The sequence below is a fragment of the Lepidochelys kempii genome, chromosome 15 (genome assembly GCF_965140285.1).
Source record: "Lepidochelys kempii isolate rLepKem1 chromosome 15, rLepKem1.hap1, whole genome shotgun sequence".
Taxonomy (NCBI): Eukaryota; Metazoa; Chordata; order Testudines; family Cheloniidae; genus Lepidochelys; species Lepidochelys kempii.
The window spans coordinates 31106474-31126360 of NC_136394.1; the positions used below are offsets into that span (position 1 = coordinate 31106474).

A 19887-nucleotide genomic window follows, 5' to 3' on the forward strand; every position below is an offset into this window, starting at 1 on the left:
TGCCTCTCACTGGTTTATTTTCCTTTCTTAATTCCTCCTTCTCTCTCCTGCTGTCCAACCACTCCTGGCTGCATCAGCACAGAGGGCTACAAAGAATGCAAATACCCCTGCTGTGCACCTGGGGCTGCTTCAGACTCCTTCAACATTGGGCCTGTTTCTCCTTTCACTTAGGCCAGTGTCAGCCAGAAGTAGCTCCACGAAAGCCCACAGTGCAAGTGAGAACAGAATCAACTGGAAACTACCTAGATTGTTGCTTGACTTGATGCACTCTTTTGTACTGATGTTTTTCATGAAGCTGATTTATGATTATTGTTGCTGAGGTAGCCAAATCATGCTTCCTTTCTCAAAGGCAATACAGACTATTAGAAGGCAGCAGGAGCACAGCTGCTAGGATGATGAAGTCCTGGTCCTGGCGTCCTGGTTTTCAGCACGGTAGCATGTTTACCAGCACTGCTCACGCGGCTGGGTTTCACAGCCACAAGTATCCTTTTCTTTTTGCGAATACAGACTAACACGGCTGCTACTCTGAAACAGCCAGAAGGGTGGGGCGGATCGGCATGCTTACCAAAAGATGACTTACAGGAAAATCTCAGGGTCTGAATTTGTCATTTCAAAAGAACAAAGGCCTCCTTCCTGTTCTTACTGAAGCCGATGAGAATTTCTCCACTGACTTCAGTGGGATCAAGACTGGCCTCCGAAAGCTTTACTGCTGATTTCACCTACCAGCTAACTTTGGGAAAGCAGATTGTGGGACCTGACCCTGTGCAGTCTGGAGTTCCCTCTTCCTGGGGACCCGCATTGCATATGGTATTTTTGGTTTGAACCGGCACGACTGTACAGAGTCAATGGGAGATAGCTGCTTTCGGAGAGGAGCAAAGCTTGGCCCTGTGGCACGCCGCACCTTTATAAACGTTGTGCCTTACACATGTACCCACAAACTTCCATATCCCAGCCACAGCATCATGCCCCGACACCGCAGTGATGGATAGAAGAGGCTAGGGGATGGGATGGGGGGATTGGGGGAGGTGATTATTTGGGGGTCTATGGTGGGGAGGCTGGGTGAGGGCTTTGGGAGAGGATGGGGAGCTGGAGGAGGGGTTATTGGGGGTCTATGGCAAGAGTTGGATGGGAGATAAGATGGGGATGCAGGGAGCTGTGGGGGAGCAGGGAGCTGTGGGAGGGGGGCTGGGAGCAGTGGGGGGCTGAGATCAGTGGAGGGAGGATTCTGGGGGAGCTGGGAGCTCAGGGCTGGAGGGGGCACTGGGGGCTGGGTGGGCAGGGCTCTGTAGGAGGGGGGCTGGGAGGGCAGGCCTGTGCGGGGTAGGCTGGGAGCACAGGGCTTTGAGAGGGGCTGTGAGGAGGCTGGGAGCGCAGGGCTGTGGGGGGCCTGGGAGGACAGAGCTCTGTGGAGGAGAGTGGGGGGTGGGAGTACAGGGCTGTGTGGGTCAGGGCTCTGAGTGGGGGTGAGTTGTGTGGGGACAGGAGTCTGTGTGAGGGGGGCTGGGAGTGCAGGAGTCTGTGGGGGAGGCTGCGCTGTGGGGAAAGCTGGGGGGCAGAGCTATGTGGAGGGGGCAGGGGGTGGGGGCTGGTAGTGCTGGGCTGGTGGCAAGGCTCTGTGGGGGGAGTTGGCTCTGTGGGGGCATGGCTCTGTGAGGGGGCAGGACTCTGTGGAGGAGGCTGGGGAAGCTGGGGGGGCAGAGCTCTGTGGAGGAGAGTGTGGGGTGGGGGCTGGCAGTGCTGAGCTGGGGGGCAGGGCTTTGTGGGGGGAGTTGTGGGGGCAGGGTGCTGTGGAGGGGCCTGGGGAGAAGCTAGGGAGCAGAGCTGAGGGGTGCTGGGGGGCAGGGGAATGGGTTCCGGGACTGGGGGCAGGGGGGTGGGTCCAGGGAGTTGTGGGGGAAAGGGCATTGGGGGGCTGGGACAGGGGCGGGGCAGGGCCGGGGGGCAGGGGGTTGGCCCTGGGGCTCTGGGGGCAGGGCGGTGGGGGGGCTGGCATCCCAGCAGCGGGGCTGGGGGGCGGCGGGGCAGGGCGGGGTGGAAGGGCTGGGGGGGCTCTATAGGGTAGTTGTGGGGAGCAGGGCTGGCGGGGACTGGGGGCACAGGGGCGGGCTCCAGGGCTGGGGGGCAGGGGGGGCGGGCGGCGGGGCCAGCGAGTTGTGGGGGGCAGGGCGGTGAGGGGCTGGGGGGCGGGCATCCGAGCGGCGGGGCTGGGCGGCGGCGGGGCAGGGCTGGGGGGCTTGGGGGGGGAGCGGGGCAGGGTGGCGGGCTCCGGAGCTGGGGGGCAGGGCGGGGCGGCAGGGCTCGGGGGCCGGGGCAGCGGCGGGGCAGGGCTGGGGGGCTGGGGTGGGAGCGGGGCAGGGTGGCGGGCTCCGGAGCTGGGGGGCAGGGCGGGGCGGCAGGGCTGGGGGGGCCGAGGCGGTGGGGGGCCAGGGCGGCGGGCGGCAGGGCTGGGGGGGCCGGGGCGGCGGGAGGGCCGGGGGGGCAGGGCTGGGGGGGCCGAGGCGGTGGGGGGCCGGGGAGGCAGGGCTGGGGGGGCCTGGGCAGAAGAGGGGCCGGGGGGGCAGGGCTGGGGGGGCCGAGGCGGTGGGGGGCCGGGGCAGCGGGGGGGCAGGGCTGGGGGGGCCGGGGCGGCGGAGGGGCCGGGGGGGCAGGGCTGGGGGGGCCGGGGCGGCGGAGAGGCCAGGGCGGCGGGGGGGCAGGGCTGGGGGGGCCGGGGCGGCGGAGGGCCGGGGCGGCGGGCGGCAGGGCTGGGGGGGCCGGGGCGGCGGAGGGGCCGGGGGGCAGGGCTGGGGGGGCCGGGGCGGCGGAGGGGCCGGGGGGCAGGGCTGGGGGGGCCGGGGCGGCGGAGGGGCCGGGGGGGCAGGGCCGGGGGGGCCGAGGCGGTGGGGGGCCGGGGCGGCGGGGGGGCAGGGCTGGGGGGGCCGGGGCGGCGGAGGGGCAGGGCTGGGGGGGCCGGGGCGGCGGAGGGGCCGGGGGGGCAGGGCTGGGGGGGCCGGGGCGGCGGAGGGGCCAGGGCGGCGGGGGGGGCCGGGGCGGCGGGGGGGCCGGGGGGCAGGGCTGGGGGGGCCGGGGCGGCGGCGGGGCAGGGCTGGGGGGCTGGGGTGGGAGCGGGGCAGGGTGGCGGGCTCCGGAGCTGGGGGGCAGGGCTGCGGGGGCCGGGGCGGCGGGCGGCAGGGCTGGGGGGGCCGGGGCGGCGGGAGGGCCGGGGGGGCAGGGCTGGGGGGGCCGAGGCGGTGGGGGGCCGGGGGGGCAGGGCTGGGGGGGCCTGGGCGGCGGAGGGGCCGGGGGGGCAGGGCTGGGGGGGCCGAGGCGGTGGGGGGCCGGGGCGGCGGGGGGGCAGGGCTGGGGGGGCCGGGGCGGCGGAGGGGCCGGGGGGGCAGGGCTGGGGGGGCCGGGGCGGCGGAGAGGCCAGGGCGGCGGGGGGGCAGGGCTGGGGGGGCCCGGGCGGCGGAGGGGCCGGGGGGGCCCGGGCGGCGGGCGGCAGGGCTGGGGGGGCCGGGGCGGCGGAGGGGCCGGGGGGGCAGGGCTGGGGGGGCCGAGGCGGTGGGGGGCCGGGGCGGCGGGGGGGGCAGGGCTGGGGGGGCCGGGGCGGCGGAGGGGCCCGGGGCGGCGGGGGGGGCCGGGGCGGCGGAGGGGCCGGGGGGCAGGGCTGGGGGGGCCGGGGCCCGCAGCCGGCGGTGGCGGTGTCTGGCTCCCTCCCCCGCAGCCCGCTCCCCGCCCCGCCCTCGCTGGCGCCCGCCCAGCCCCGCTCGCTGCACCGCCGGGGACGGACTCGCCGCCGCGCCAGGGCCGGGCTGGCCGCACCGGGGACGGACTCTGCCCGCCGCGCCATGGCGGGGCCCCGCGCTCTGCCCGCGCCGCCCGCCGGGCTCCGGGGACTCTCGCTGCTGGTCCTGCTGCTGGGCAGCCAGGCGGCGCGGCGCCCAGGTAGGAGCGGGCGGCGGCGGCGGGGGGCCGGGGGGCGCCGCGGTCTCGGGGGGCCGGGACCCCGCTCGCTCTGCCCCCAGCGGCCGGTCGCGGACCCCTCCCCAGCCCGGGCTCGTCTCGCCCCGGGGCGCTGCCCCCGGCCGGGCGGGCTGGGGTCCCGGAGCTTTGGCTGAGTTGGATGCGCTGGGAAGCCGGGCTGGGGGGCGATGGGGCGCTGCCCGCAGGGCCCGGGCTGGGGGGCGATGGGGCGCTGCCCCCCCCCACACACACACTTGGGCACCCAGGGGCCCTGCCTTTGCGAGCGCAGCCCCCCGCTGAGCGCTCGGGCACAGGCTCGCGGGGCAGCCGGGGGACTGGCCCCTGGCGTGGGGCCCCCAGCCTCAGCCCAGCCGTGGTCGGGGGCTGCGGGACAGGGCCTCTGCTCTGCCCAGTGGGGTCGGGGCGGGTCCAGGTCCCGGCCCTGCCTCCCGGGCGCCTTTGTTCTCTGCCGCTCGGGGCCGTGGGGGAAGGTGCGGGGCGCGGGGGAACCAGCGGGTTTCGGGCCGGCTGCGCCCTTCCCCTTGTGCCCGGGGCTGCGCCTGTCTCGCCGGGGAGCGGGGGGCTGCAAAGCCCGAGGCGGGAGGCAATAGTGTCCGTGTGCCGCGTGTGGCCCCGGGAGCCCGGTGCCGGCATGTGGCGGTGCAGACAGCGGGCGGGGGTGAGATCCAGGGTCAGTGGCTCTGGGCGCCCGCTTTATGCCCATTGTTTCAGCCGCCCCGCCAGCAGGGACCCGGGGGAGGCACGGGGCTGAGTCTGTGCGCTCGTAGCCGCGCATTCCCGGGCTAAGCAGCCGTTCCCATCCGCTCCTCAAACTTCGCATGTGAACCTGAAGTAGTTTGACGCAAGCGGGGAGAGGCAGGGCTCCTTCAGCAGCCCCCGGATATGCACCTGCCTCGCTTACCTGCGCCCCCTCCGCTCCTGGCCTGAGGCGCCTCTTAACTCTGTATGACGCACCCGCAAAGCGCATGGAGTGTGCGGGAAGCCCCAGCCCCGGAGCGGCCGGCCGGAGAGGGGGTGCGGGCTGCAGCGCGGACATGAGGGCCGCCGACACAGCCTAAGGCGGGGGCGCACACACGCGGACCCTTTCCAAAATCACCTCTTTGTGTTGGGGCAGCCTAGCGGCCCGGCCAGAGCCCGCTGCCAGCCCCCTGGGCAGTGCCAGGCTCGCCATTTCAGCACTGACTCTGGGAACAGCTCCCGGAGCAGCAAAGAGGTCTCCTGCCTTCTGGTCCTTGCCCCTTTTGTGGGTCTCCAGACTGCATTGTTAATGCCCCTCTGGGTACAAGCCCACTCGCAAAGGGAGGGCCCAATCCTGCTCAGTTTACTCCGGGGACGTTTGTAGGAATCAGACCCTTTATTTTATAGCTGGAGCGTCAGAGTAAAGAAAATCACTTCCCACCCTCTGTTTAACAACGCTTAGCATTAAACGGTGAGCGTAAAGAGTCAGTAATGTTCCCCATTGACATCTAACCTGGACAAAATAATGAAAACCAGTATTTAAATGAATGGCTCCTTCCTTCGTCCGGCCCTTTCTTAGTTATCCTCCCTTAAAAATACACGTTTAATACCCCGGGAGGGTCCCTGGCGTCCCGTAGATTGTTTTTCTGGTGTACACACATGGCAAAGGAAAGCGGTACAAGGCTACAGCATGTCAGATGCTGGAATTCCACTGAGGACCTGAACAGTGCCAGACTGATGATCATTCGGTGTGGCTGGCTCAGGCATGGGACATGGGCTGAAATTACAGTTGTTGCGATTTACCAGAAGGCTCCGTTTTAATTGTGTCTGTTTGTTTCACATTTTCACACTGAACGGCTCTGTCTTCTTTTCTCATCACAGTCATACCATCGTGAATAATGCTCTTCGGAATTATTTGAGGGTGATGTAACAAAGTCGTAGCACATTAATATCGTTAGGGCCAAAAGCCACTCTCTGAACTCTAGCAAGTGTCCCAGAGATTGTAATAGGAAATCCCTTGTGGGCAAGGCAGTCGGGATTTGCCCCCCGACTTAAGATTTGTTAATAGCCATGCTGTACAGACACAGACTCATCAGGGAGAGAACAGGAGTGGCCCATAGGTGTTTCTGTTGTGACGGCTGTAAAAGGGATGGGTTTGGAAAATTGACCTTCAATACTGCCCTTGTATTTTTAACAAAGATTAACAGCTATTGATGGCAGGACAGTGGTATAATGGGAAAATAAGCTCGTAGCTGCACTCTTGATACTTCCTTCTGCCCATATTCCTGGAGAAATTCTGCATTAAAGAATCTTGTTTTACATTTTAAATTCAAATCCATGTCTTAGACAGTTGGGGTTTTTTCCACAGCAAGAAGGGTAAGATTTCCTTTATAAAGAGAAAAGGAGAGTGGATCTATATAGCCACGGATATATGAGAGAGAGTACACTGTTCTTTTCTCTTTGTAAAGGAAATCTAATACACACACACACACACACACATATTAGTGTGTTTGTGTCATGTGTATACACACGGGGATGAGCATAATAAAAGAAGATGTATTGATGAGGTCTCCATGGGCAGATGACTAAACGTAACTTCAGCATCAGGCATAACATGTCAAGAGGAAGTTGCTTCCATTCCTTCACTGTATTGTGCAATCGACTATCACCTATTCTGCTTATTGGCTATCCATACCATGGGACCTGTGGAAGGGCCAAAGTCAGCCATGACTGTGTTCTGTGTTCTCCATGTCCCTGTACAGATGGGTTTGGAGGACATGGCCAGTGGATCCATAACTGTGGGAAGACACTGGCCAAACCCACCCTGTAGAGTGGGATGCAGGGACCACTGGAGTTCTGCTGGCCTCCCCACTGCCTGGGAAACAACTTGCTCCATCCCCAGCCCCACTAGGGAGCCCTGGTGTGCAGCCCATTTACTCAGGATCAGGATTTAGCCCTCAGTGCAAGAGTGACAGGTAATAAATCAAGAGAGGGAACACACTGTACGGAACGCCTTTTGGTTGGCAGAGTGGGAGCTGATAATTAGTTGACCCTTTACAAGGCTCAGTGAATTATTGCTGTAAAATCCCAAAGTTGTGCGCACAGAGCCATGGAGCCAGGGGCAGTTTGGCAGTTTCCATTGTTTTATAGGATGAGGCTCTTTGTCATGTGTCACGCATGGGGCCAGACTAGATGATGATCATAACAGACCCTTCTGGCCTTAATCTATGAGAGGCAGCAGGACTGGACCACACACAAAGATCATGTGTTTTCTTCTGTCTGCCTCAGTTTTCAGTTCACTTTTGCAAAGTAACGGCTAGTTTAAAGTCAGCTGCACCAACCAATCACTTGTCTGCATGTAAGTTTCCGTAGCTTTGCCCCTTCTGGTGTAATTTACACCAAGGAAGAATGAGTGTGAAGTTCTACCATGCGGATTTGTAGGAACAGTTCTGTTCCTAAGGCACCTGTACAAGGTGCAGGGCAATGGAGAATCATGTCTTCTGTTTTGAAAAACTTCCATGAGAAAACTCTGGGTGCCAGAATGCAAAGAGCATGTGAATCAAAAATCCAGTTCATTGCAGCATTGTGTGCCTGGTATGCAAATAATGAGACAAGACAACAGTGACAGGTCTTGTTAGCAGTAATAATGTTCAGTCCAAGAAGACTGTCAGCGCTTGGGGCCTTATCTTGTGGTCTTTCCACCTGCAGAGCTCCCACTGCAGTTGGTCCTTGTGGTGCCCACATGCATCTATTCCAGGGATGGCCAAATTTACTGACTATCCGAGCCACATACAATACTCTTCAGAAGTTCAAGAAGCGGGGCGTGCCTGCCGGGGCTCGGGGCTTCAGCCAGGGGTTGCTGGCCTCACTTGGTCACATGGTGCTGCTGGGCCCCCTCCCAGCACAGCAGCTGCTGGAGCCAGCAAGCTGGGAGCTGCAGGAAGAGTCATTGCTTTTGCTGCTGCTTCTCCCCAGGGAGCTAAAGCAGTGACCCCTCCCTGCAGCTCCCAGCAGTTTGCCGCTGCCTCTCCAGGCGGAGCTAATACCTGGGAGCTGCAGGGAGGGACTGCTGCGTGTGGGGGGGGGGTGACTCAAGCTGTTGGGGGGCGGGGCGAACCCTTACATTTTGCCTCCCCCACCCTAAGCAGGCACCAGTCATCTCTGGCAGAAGCCCCTAGCCCCAGCGCCCCGACACAGGGCAGAAGCCCCGAGCTCCCCCCCCCCACATCTGACGGAGAATGGGACAGGGATGGGGGGCTCTGCCAGCCACATTTTAACTGTAAAGGGGCTGCGGTTTGGCCACCCCTGCTCTATTCCCTGTAGTGGTACAGTGGGAACTAACAGTGAGTCAGAGACGTCATTCTGTTTTGGGCAGAGAAATCCTACAAGTGGGTGAGCACCCTCAGCACCCCTTTTAGTCAATGGCACCTCAAAGGCCTGGGCCCACCGAAAACGAGATGAGTAAATACATCACATGTTGAACCTCTGTGGCGATGCGGACTGTTGTCCACTAGAGGTTGTGATGAGACCACTAAATACTGCTGGAAGCCTCATGACTCCGGAACGCCAACGCAGACTGACTCCTAGCCTGACTCTGCATTTAATCAGAAATCTCGTATTTTGGCGTGTGTATATTTACCCTGGTGACTTGTTCGAGCTGTGTAATATGCCATAGGGAATGCTCCACACATAAGACTATAGAAGAATTTTTTTTAAATAAATCAAGTGTGTCACCCAAAAGGCAAAACTGTGTATGAACTAAGCAAGATATGCAAAATGTTACCATTGTGTCCCCTCTGGAATCAGCAACAATCCCAGTGGGATCATCTCAAGAAATTCGATCAGCATATGTGCTTCATTTGTCAGCGGGCAGTGCAGCCTGGGATAACAGGATGGGATGGAATTTGCCTTATCAAAAGAGATCAGAGGCCACATTAAACATCTATTTTTCTCCTTCATAGAAAGAACCAGTCGGACCATGTTCAGAAAGTATACAATGAAATGAGCAACACATTATTATTGTTATTATTTGTGTTTACATCGTGCCCAGGAGCTCCAGTCATGCCCAGGGTTCCACTGTGCTAGGCGCTGTGCAGACACCCTACTTCTTTTAAATTATTGCCTCACAATGTACAAATATGGTAGCTGACATTTCAACTTCACATGACGTTGATGTTGCTTCTTTCTTTACCCCTGCTTATTTGTGTTCCAAAGGGCTGTGTTATAGGAAGCTACCCAACTGAATATGCAGTTAGAATATGCCTTGTATATACCTGAATGAGGCTATACGCACAAATGTTGTAAAATTAGCTGCAGAAGAAGACGAATTAAGTTCTTATAGAGACAAATGATGTAAGCAAGGAAGATGCATAGATATGTTATCCATCCACTGTTACGCTGGTAGCTGAAAGTCAAGCGGCTGTTGGGTGCAATAAATCAATATGTAAACAAATAGCAAGTGAGCTGGTTTGCATGGAGAGTGTGGTGCAGCATCATTCTTCAGGAACAGGCACAAAACACGTTTGTTGTGGCTACGTCAGGTTTTCTGGAAGGGCAGAATTGTTTGTGTAGAGATTTCAGTTCAGGGCCCAGGTTGTGGGATTTGCGTGGGTCATCTTTTGCAGTTCTTTTTTACAAAACAGAGAATTTTGAAAAGTTAATTTTAGCTATGTGGTTAAATATTGTGTAACTTTCAAACGAGAATGGCTACAGCTTCAGATATCAGTTTATTTTCCTCCTTGTGCCATGGCAATAAGGATTTTCAGTTCCAGTGGCTTTTTTCAATTATGTTGCATTCACAATCCAAAAGTTGTTTACCAATGTGTTTGTATTTGTCTAATGTATAAATGAGATTTATTATTGAACAGTAAAGGGAAAAATATCAGGACAATACTGTTACAAAATACCAGCTATATTCTTATTGACAATGTGCAGATTGTGTCTGGGGGTGAAAACTGCCAGTAAAGTATCTTTGTGGGATTTAGATGTATGTTTAAAGAAAAGAAAATATTGTGTAAGTGACAGAGTCGGCAACCTTCCAATTCTCCAGTCTATCTGGTTAGATTTACAAATTTACAAGAGTCAGAAATTGTTGATTTGAGGAGTGACATAGTTCTCCATGTTTAACTGCTTGAATTGCAAGACATAGCAGCTGAAAGCTTCTGTGCATCACAAACACATCTGACTGATCCAAAATCCCCAGCATGTCTCTGTAGAAAGTCAGAATAGCAGACTGGATACTAGCATGCAAATGTGGACACTAGCCTCCCACTTTTCTTCTGAGCGTCTGCAAAACAAGTAGCTTTGTCAGTGGGCCAGGGATTGCATAAAATGTACTAGTGTGTGATGTAAACCAAACTGCAACACCTCTGGAGCAAAATCCCCCTCGAAGATAACTTTACACATTAGTACTGACCAGTAGCATTGTGTGTGCAGCCAAAGCCTAAGGGGTGGCAGTTCTTCAGAGACAGAAATTCCATGGTGTATCTGAACACAATGTTTGTACTTATGAGATTGGAAAGAAGACAAAGACAAGCCTGAAGAGAGAGATGCATTAACCTTTCCAGGTGCATGACCGATGAAGCTAACACACTGGACTAGCAATTTACGGAGGCTGTTCCCAGGGGGCACAGCGTTAAATTGATTCCATATAACTCTAGGGCCATTTTGTCAACCATGCAGCCAGACACCAAGATGAGATACTTGAATATTACATATTGCCCATGTTCCTATATGGAAAGTTGCTGCCATGAATTGCATAACATTGGGGTTAAATAATAACTGAGCTCTCCAAGCTGTGGCCACGAGGGTGGTCGCTTGAATTTTTCTGGTGTTTTGTCTCATTGACTGGAATAGGACTGCACTTTAATGCCAGTATTCCTGAAAGGGAGATGCCAGGTTTGCAGCCTTGCCATAACTTTCAAACCAAATGTGGTTTGTTTACAAGTGCAAAGATGTGTTTTCTAACTGCCGGCCTTACAAACTCAGCCTAGGATCTGAAAGCTAAGATAGACTTTCTGTTGTACACATCACCCAAAAGGTCCTCCAGGCCAAATGAGGTCCAGTGCGACACTTGTGCAGCCCATTGTCTGCAAATTAAGTGCTCAGTGACACTTGTGCCTACACCGTTGCCTTCAGAAGTCGGAGTTGGCACTGCTGCGTAACTGATTGGCATTCTGCTAACCATGCTGTTCCTGAGGTACCAGCCGAAATAGAATCCAGTTCACTCTCTCTTAGCTCTGCTGGCCCTGCAGCATTAGCAGGAGGGAAAAAACCACTCAGATGCATGTTTGTCTTGCTGAACAGCACATCTTAATGCCTCCGCAGGGAGGGAACAGGTCTGCTGAGGAAGACAGCACCAGTTTTACACTGTCATTTTTCAGGAAAGACCCTCCCTTCTGGGCTTGCTCCCTCGCAGGGGTCCCGTGTACTCATTCAGAAAACACAAATCCCCTTTTCTCAACCAGGAAAGGCATTCAGCACTGGCCAGGCTTACATACCCCTCCGTCCAGCGACACACTGTAAAGGGCAGGGGTGTGACGTGCGCCTTTGCCACTTTGACCTGAGCATCTCTGTGGTTAAGCGTGTCAGCCCCTCACTTGCCCCCAGCAGCGCTTCCATGCCAGGTGCTTGCTGGCCAACCCTTTGCGCAGCGTAGAGTTTGTGACGGGTTTCCCAGGCACCTTTAGCAACATAACTTGCCTTTCTGGCAGTGACACAGTCATGCACGATTGCCAGCATCCTTCATTTTTGGCTCAGAGGTGTTAATGGGTGAAAACAATGGGGCCTGACAGAAGGGCAAACACTTGCAGCAAGCGATGTCTCTGTTCTAAACCCATATTTGCTCAGCCAACACGCATGCACACGGGCACACATACACCTGTCTAACTGGAGCCACCGGGCCATCTTGGGAATCGTGCCCTCCCATGGTGGCCAGAGCGCACGCAGGCAGGGAGGAGTGCGTAAGAGCACCATGCATGTTCTTCAGAGTTGAGTTCCGAGCCAGGGATGTCCAAACAGGCGTCTGTCCAGAGCTTGCTCTTCTCCAGTTAAGACAATGTACCCCTGCTACTTCAGCTGTGGCCGCAGACAGAGAATAGTAATGTGCGAGCCCTGGTTCTGGCTCTGATGAGCTAGGACTGGGTCCCTCTGGGCATGAAGAGAAGGATTCCAGTGGAGGCTTTTCTCCACTTCTGCTTTCAGAGGAAGTTCACACCTCTGACCTTGAACTGGCTAAAACAGATTCGGTGTGACAGTCAGATTACTGCCAAGTAGATGAAAGGGGCAATGAACCCTACTTTGTGGCCTCAGGCAGGTTCTGTATGTGGAAGGATCATGTCTCATTTCTGCTGACTAGGACTGAAGTGGCCCTGCCAAACACGACTCTGTAAAGAGGGTGGAGGACAAACCCTGTAGTCATTCAGAGAGGAGTCACTCTACAATCCCAAAAGAGGGGTGGGGCCGTTGAGGGTTCGGTCTTGCTGCCATGCTAGGGTAGGATACTGAGTTTTCTGCTGAGCTCATGGAGCAGTACCACAGCCCGGTTTATTCCAGCACTGAGAGTTTTCTGAGTCAGAAACAAGAAAGCTGTTGGCTGACACACACCAGCACTGGTGCCAGAAATGCAAAGCCTTGTTGTCATCGTCATTCCCACACCAAATCTTTTTTGAATTGAATAGCTCAATCGTTGTGTATTATCAGATGTAGCACCGATGAAAACAACTATCTAGAGGACATGGTGGTGAGATCCCTGCAAAAGCGAAGGAGCACACAGCACATGTCAGGGACAGAAGTTGTGGAAAGCTTACATTTTCAGTCCCGTGGTCCACTTTGTGCAGGACTGGTCCCACAATGCCGTGAAAGAGCAGCCTATGGGCTGCTCTAACTTACACCAGCTCAAACCATCCCACTGGGCTGAAACCACAGCGGGGGAATGATGGGGCGTAGTGATGTCCCCGTCAAACCTCTGCACTGGGTGTGTGGCATAGAAGCTCCTGCCTTGGCTCTACCTCAAGCACTGGGGTGATCCTCCCAGACCCAGTATGCCAGCCTGGAGAGTCACATTCTGGTGGCGGTGCAGCAAAGCAGCTAAACCCCATCCCAGGATCCAGCCTGTCATTCTGAGGCAGCAGAGACTAGGCGTGTGAGCAGGAAAGCTTTTAACTCAATTTTCCCACCATTTCAAGCCCTGAGGTCCCACCATCGGCTTTAGCACACTGCAGTAGTTTAGCAAACCTTTACTATTTCAATAATGGTCTATCATAATGGCAACAGGAATTCTCAGCACAGTGTCACTAGTTCGTAATGCATATTTGTGTCCGAAAATGTTGTAGAGGGATTCAGAGTAACAGCCGTGTTAGTCTGTATTTGCAAAAAGAAAAGGAGGACTGTAGCTCACGAAAGCTCATGCTCAAATAAATTGGTTAGTCTCTAAGGTGCCACAAGTCCTCCTTTTCTTTTTGTTGTAGAGGGAGCAACTGTGTATAATACAAAGCCCTGGCTGGGATGATTTAGTTGGGGAGTGGTCCTGCTTTGAGCAGGGGGTTGGACTAGATGACCCCCTGAGGTCCCTTCCAACCCTGATATTCTATGATTCTATTAATACAATTACAGAGCTACAGAAACCAATGGCTGGGGCAGAGAGAAAGGAAGGGCTGTAAACCAGGGGAAGGAGGGGCGCTTTCAGCAGAGATTGCAGACAGGAGGGAGAGCTGGGCGGTGCATTGGGGTGGAGAATAGAGGAATAAATGCCACAGGAGAGGCTGGAGGCAGGGAGGATTTAAAACCCAGTATGAATCCAGGGCCAAGAACCTTTCTACTATTTACATCCATCTTATACGGCTTTGAAAAAGTTCACCCATTGCTTTCAGCGACCAGCACTTCCTGAGTGTCAAGGTTTTCATCCTCATTAGCACTTCCTTTGGTAAGTGATCTGCATTTGAGTCTTTGAGGAGGAATGGCTAGTAACTGCTGTCTGGAGAGAATAAAGGAAGGCTCCACTCCCAGTCTCTAGTAAGGGGTGGTCTGTGTTAGGGACCGCTGTAGTGATGTAACTATCCTGGAACCACCCAGCCTGTTCCACTGCTGTGACTGAGTGAGCAAGCCCCAAGGCTCTCCATTCACCTGGTGTCTGTGCCACCCTGAGGTCGGACTCAGCAGCCACATAACGGGTGCTTTGCACATTCCTGTATAAAAACAATTCATTAAAATGCTTTCCTGAATATAGCTCTTTTCCACTTCCGTGCTAGTAAACGTGGAAACATCCCCAAAATGCCTCTGTCCTTTCACAGCTTTCACAAGTAAGTTGTTTAAAATGGTCTTGTAAAGCCCCTTGGGGCCACTCCACTCTCATCTACATTCTTGTTTGCTAAAAATCTGCCTCCTGCAACCTTGCCATGACAAGTAAGGAGAGTTCAGGATACAAACTCCCTCTTTTACTCAAGTGGCTTTTACTTCTGGGGGCTGAGCCATTCGTTTTAACTTCTCATGTTAAGTAAGCAGAGCCTACTCCATCAGGCTGGTTCAAAAATACGAAGCCGTTTCTCTGGGGTGTTTGCTACTGGACTGCATCCTGGGGATGATTAAGATAAGGTATAAATAATTCTGTTACTCAGATCCCCTTCTCTCCCAGCCCACCATCCTTCCCTGCCCTTGCACACTTTAATCATAAGGATTTTAGAAATTTGACAAGACCTACAATGTTAAGCAGTCAGGGATGGCAGGGCGCTAAGCAAGCGGCGTGTTATAAACCAGAGAATGAGGCCTTGTCATCATTACTATTGTCTTATGTTTATAGAATATCAGCACCTTCCACCCTGGAGAATCCCAGTGCATCCCACAGAGACTACACACTGAGACTACATCTCCCAGAGTCTGACCCTGCATCCCTAGGAAGTTGGTGGCAATTTTGGAAGCATTGGGGTGCAGAATTTGGTCTGACATATTACAAAGTTGTTGAGGTGGCCCTTTAGGTAAAGGACCACACTCAGCATTGCAAGGATTATAAAAGCCCAGGACAAGAGCACAACTCGAATGCCCTTACAAAAAGTGCCATAAGATGTTTAATGTCTATGTGGAGCAGACAAAACCTCATTTTTTAAGGTCTGTGACAGCCCCATTCAGAGTCACTCAGTTCATCTGCATTGGAGGTTGCAGTGGGGTAATAATAAAAAGTGAATCGTCTGACTGACAGTCGAGGGGAATTTTTGAATAAACTGCTGGGAAGCATGGAGTCGTGCTGCAGCCGTGTTGGGCCCAGGGTATGAGAGACAAAAAGGGTGAGGTAATATCTTTTATTGGACCAACTTCTGCTGGTGAAAGAGACAAGCTTTTGAGTTCCACAGAGCTCTTCCCCAGACCTGATAGTCTGAATCATCAGCCCTGAAGAACAGCTCTGTGGAACACGGAAGCTTCTCTGTTTCACCATCAGAAGTTGGTCTGATAAAAGATATGACCTCACCCAACTAGCCTCTCTGGAAAAACGAAGTGACACTGGAACTCCAACCCATGGTTCCCTTCTCCACCCTCCCCCCCCCACAGTTTAATAACTAGAACCAATTGAAAAATCAGATTTCTGTCCCATGAGAAATTCTGATATTTCAGCATTTGGTTATGCATCCTAATTTCAGACGAAGTCAAAATATCAAAATGTTCCATTGCAGGCCGGGTTGTCTTTGATCTGTGCATCCATCTGAACGGCTGGGTTGCCCCATGGAAAATTGTAGTTCCATGTCCTTCCCACTTCCATGCTACCCTTTGGCCTGCACTTCATCTCCCATGATGCACCGTGGTCTTTCCCTGAGGCTGAGCCACTGTGATGCCTCATGGGAGCTGTAGTTTCCTGTCCCATGAGGCACTACAGTGACTCAACTAGTGGGAGAGACTGTGGTATACCATGAGAAATGGAGTCTGGCCAGGAGATGGGCCACGGGGGCATGAAGGACCAGGAACTACAAATTCCATGAGGCACCATGGATGCAAGTGGATGCAGAGCTTTCTGTCAGTTTGAAGTGAAATGTTTTGTTTAGACCTTCACAATGGAAAATTGAGATGAAATCAGCCTTTTCCAAGAAAATGTTTGGCTCTGATGACATCCCATTTTCCATCAGGAGAACGTTTCATTTGAAATTTTTCATCCAGCCCTATTGCTAACCCATCTTTCATTTCTCTCGGTCTCATAAAGCAGAAAGGGTCTGACATCCTCTGGAGGCTGCGTGTCCCCACAGAGAGAAGAGACATGCCTCTGAGTCTAACTTTGCCCACTATAATTTGCATGTCAGCCCGTTCATGATAGTCCAACAGCTGGATAAAGATGTGAATGTGATTCTGAAGAGAGACATAATCCTAATAAATGAGGTGCCTGGAAATGAGAGAAGAAAAAGCCAACTGGAAGGTAGCTATGCTGTCTGAAGCACTGGCATCTGTGAATGTCCTTCTCCTCGGTGTCTGCGTCACAGCCGGTGAGCTTTCTGCCGTGCTGCTTCCTAAGAACTTGTAACTGAGGTGAAAGAAATGTGCAGCCTCAGATAACATGTAAACTGCACCGTCTGGACTTTCTGCAGGGCAGCCGGGCCGCACGTCCCTGCATTATTGCTCACCTTGCCCGTGGCCTGTCAGCGCGCCTCTGTTTTCTAGTGACTCTGCCTGTTTATTTTTTCCAAAGGGAAAAACTGGGCAGGGTCGCGTTGTCCACGGTTTCCGTGCTGAGGAATTGTCCATAGCAATTAAGTTTCCCTACTCCAATAATAAAATAGTTCCCACAGACAAAGAGGAGAAGAAGCTACAGGTGTATGTATGTTAGTGAGTGCTGTTCAGTGTAGCAAAAGTCTGAGCTTTTCAGCATCCGAATGGACCTTCTCTATCTATGCCTCTGGGCTGCTTGCTCACCCTCAAACTTTATGCAGAATCCTCTGCCACTGAACTAAACATGGCCTGTATCCCAGTGCCTGGGTGCATTGTTCAGATGACTAGGAGGGCCAGAAAAGCAGGAAGATGGGGAGATTAGCTAAAGACACCTGCACAGAGAGAGAGAGAGAGAGAAACAACAACACACTTGGAAAGCTGTTAGAGAATGAGCATATGCTAATTTCCAAGGGCCGAGGTAAAACATGGCAGGTTTTTAAGAGAGTTTAGAATTTGGGTCTGATCTCAGGTACGAGTGTTTATTTATTTACCTTAGGGTTTAAACATATGTATAATTTCTAAGACCTAGCAACTGCATTCAATGTATTTGATCCTTGAGAACTATTCTATCAAGTCTTCTCAGAACATCATGCCCCTAGGAACACACTCCCCATGTTGCTTCTGGAACACAGCGTTCCTTACGCTCCTTCCTCCTCTCTCACCGAAATAGCCTTTCCACATGCCAGAGCTGTTTTGTGCTCTGCATACAATTTAATTTGTGTTCTGCCTCAGAGGTGCCCAGAGGATACTAGGAAATTGGATATTAGGGTGACCTGAAAGAAACCTACTAAATCCTCCTCAGTTTACTAAATCCTTATTTCTCAGCTAGCACAGAATGTAGAGGGAGATTGTTCTTACAGATATTTCATGCATTACTCCATCCTTTGCCCTAAATCTCTTCCCAAACTGCTTGGAGCACAGCAGGCCAGGTTCTTAGATGGTGTAAATTGGCATCGCACCATTAAAGTAGATAGAACTATACTGATTGACACCAGCTAAGGATTTGGCCCAGTGGCCCCAAACCGTGGCCGTGACCAAAGAGCTCACAGCCCAAATCACCAGATAATCACAAAAGTGGCTTTAAGTTACCGCTGTACTCCCAAGATCCTGGGCCAGTTGTGCACTGGGATGGTCGCTCGGTATAAGTTAGAGCCACCTAAAAGCAGCTCTAAATTCCACGGGCTGCCAATGGCCTCAGGGATCCATTATGGCAGGTGGGGATTGCTGAGGTGCAGAGAAGGGCTGGCCATGTTCCCTACACTGGTCACAAAGGGTGGGGGGGGTGATGTAAGAGTGGTTGTACCAACTCTGTGCCACCCGAGCAGACCTGCACCATGGAGCGATCCTCCCATGGTGGGCTATGCTGGTGTGGACACAACTCTGGTGCAAAGTTGCCCTATGCAGCTAAGGACTGGGGCCAACACCTAGATGATAAATTAGTTTGCATACTCCTCAGGGCAGGGCCTGTGTTCATGAATCACCGAGTACAATGTGGCTCTGAACCTGACTCTAACCTCTGGGGATTACCACAGTGCAAACGATAAAAATAGACATTTTCATGTCTAACCTGAGCTCATCCTTGCTCTCCAGCTGCATTTGCATAATCAGCCCAAAATGCAGCACACTTTAAACTGAGATATTCAGTATGTAGGCGAGACATCAGAGCCCAGAGTTTATAAATCCCTTGTTTGCTTGGCATAAATCAGAAAAGCAGAGCCACTAGCAGCAGAGAAAGAGCACCAGAAACAGTACTAAGCTGATCCTTTGAGCGGTTTTGCATCCCATAAAGAAAAGCATATATTGCCCCAACTCCTAATCTCAACTGACTCCAGCGCTCCCCGTGTCTGCAGTGAGTAAGGGCCTGATCCAAAGTCATAGACTCATAGAATCATAGAATATCAGGGTTGGAAGGGACCCCAGAAGGTCATCTAGTCCAACCCCCTGCTCGAAGCAGGACCAATTCCCAGTTAAATCATCCCAGCCAGGGTTTTGTCAAGCCTGACCTTAAAAACCTCTAAGGAAGGAGATTCTACCACCTCCCTAGGTAACGCATTCCAGTATTTCACCACCCTCTTAGTGAAAAAGTTTTTCCTAATATCCAATCTAAACCTCCCCCACTGCAACTTGAGACCATTACTCCTCGTTCTGTCATCTGCTACCATTGAGAACAGTCTAGAGCCATCCTCTTTGGAACCCCCTTTCAGGTAGTTGAAAGCAGCTATCAAATCCCCCCTCATTCTTCTCTTCTGCAGGCTAAACAATCCCAGCTCCCTCAGCCTCTCCTCATAACTCATGTGTTCCAGTCCCCTAATCATTTTTGTTGCCCTTTGCTGGACTCTCTCCAATTTATCCACATCCTTCTTGAAGTATGGGGCCCAAAACTGGACACAGTACTCCAGATGAGGCCTCACCAATGTCGAATAGAGGGGAACGATCACGTCCCTCGATCTGCTCGCTATGCCCCTACTTATACATCCCAAAATGCCATTGGCCTTCTTGGCAACAAGGGCACACTGCTGACTCATATCCAGCTTCTCGTCCACTGTCACCCCTAGGTCCTTTTCCGCAGAACTGCTGCCTAGCCATTCGGTCCCTAGTCTGTAGCGGTGCATTGGGTTCTTCCGTCCTAAGTGCAGGACCCTGCACTTATCCTTATTGAACCTCATCAGATTTCTTTTGGCCCAATCCTCCAATTTGTCTAGGTCCTTCTGTATCCTATCCCTCCCCTCCAGCGTATCTACCATTCCTCCCAGTTTAGTATCATCCGCAAATTTGCTGAGGGTGCAATCCACACCATCCTCCAGATCATTTATGAAGATATTGAACAAAACCGGCCCCAGGACCGACCCTTGGGGCACTCCACTTGATACCGGCTGCCAACTAGACATGGAGCCATTGATCACTACCCGTTGAGCCCGACAATCTAGCCAGCTTTCTACCCACCTTATAGTGCATTCATCCAGCCCATACTTCCTTAACTTGCTGACAAGAATACTGTGGGAAACCGTGTCAAAAGCTTTGCTAAAGTCAAGAAACAATACATCCACTGCTTTCCCTTCATCCACAGAACCAGTAATCTCATCATAAAAGGCGATTAGATTAGTCAGGCATGACCTTCCCTTGGTGAATCCATGCTGGCTGTTCCTGATCACTTTCCTCTCATGCAAGTGCTTCAGGATTGATTCTTTGAGGACCTGCTCCATGATTTTTCCAGGGACTGAGGTGAGGCTGACTGGCCTGTAGTTCCCAGGATCCTCCTTCTTCCCTTTTTTAAAGATTGGCACT

At 53.8% G+C, this 19887-nt stretch overlaps 1 protein-coding gene across 2 annotated transcripts in view; it reads left to right on the forward strand.

Moving 5' to 3' along the window:
- Positions 1–3778: 3778 nt before the first annotated feature.
- The window catches only part of SEZ6L (seizure related 6 homolog like), a 150694-nt gene continuing 134585 nt past the window's right edge, over positions 3779–19887 (forward strand). For both annotated transcript variants that reach the window (XM_073312323.2, XM_073312324.2), the window contains exon 1: positions 3779–3924. In XM_073312323.2, coding sequence (XP_073168424.1) covers positions 3828–3924 — 97 coding nt within the window. In that variant the 5' untranslated portion in view covers positions 3779–3827. The remainder of the gene's footprint in view (positions 3925–19887) is intronic.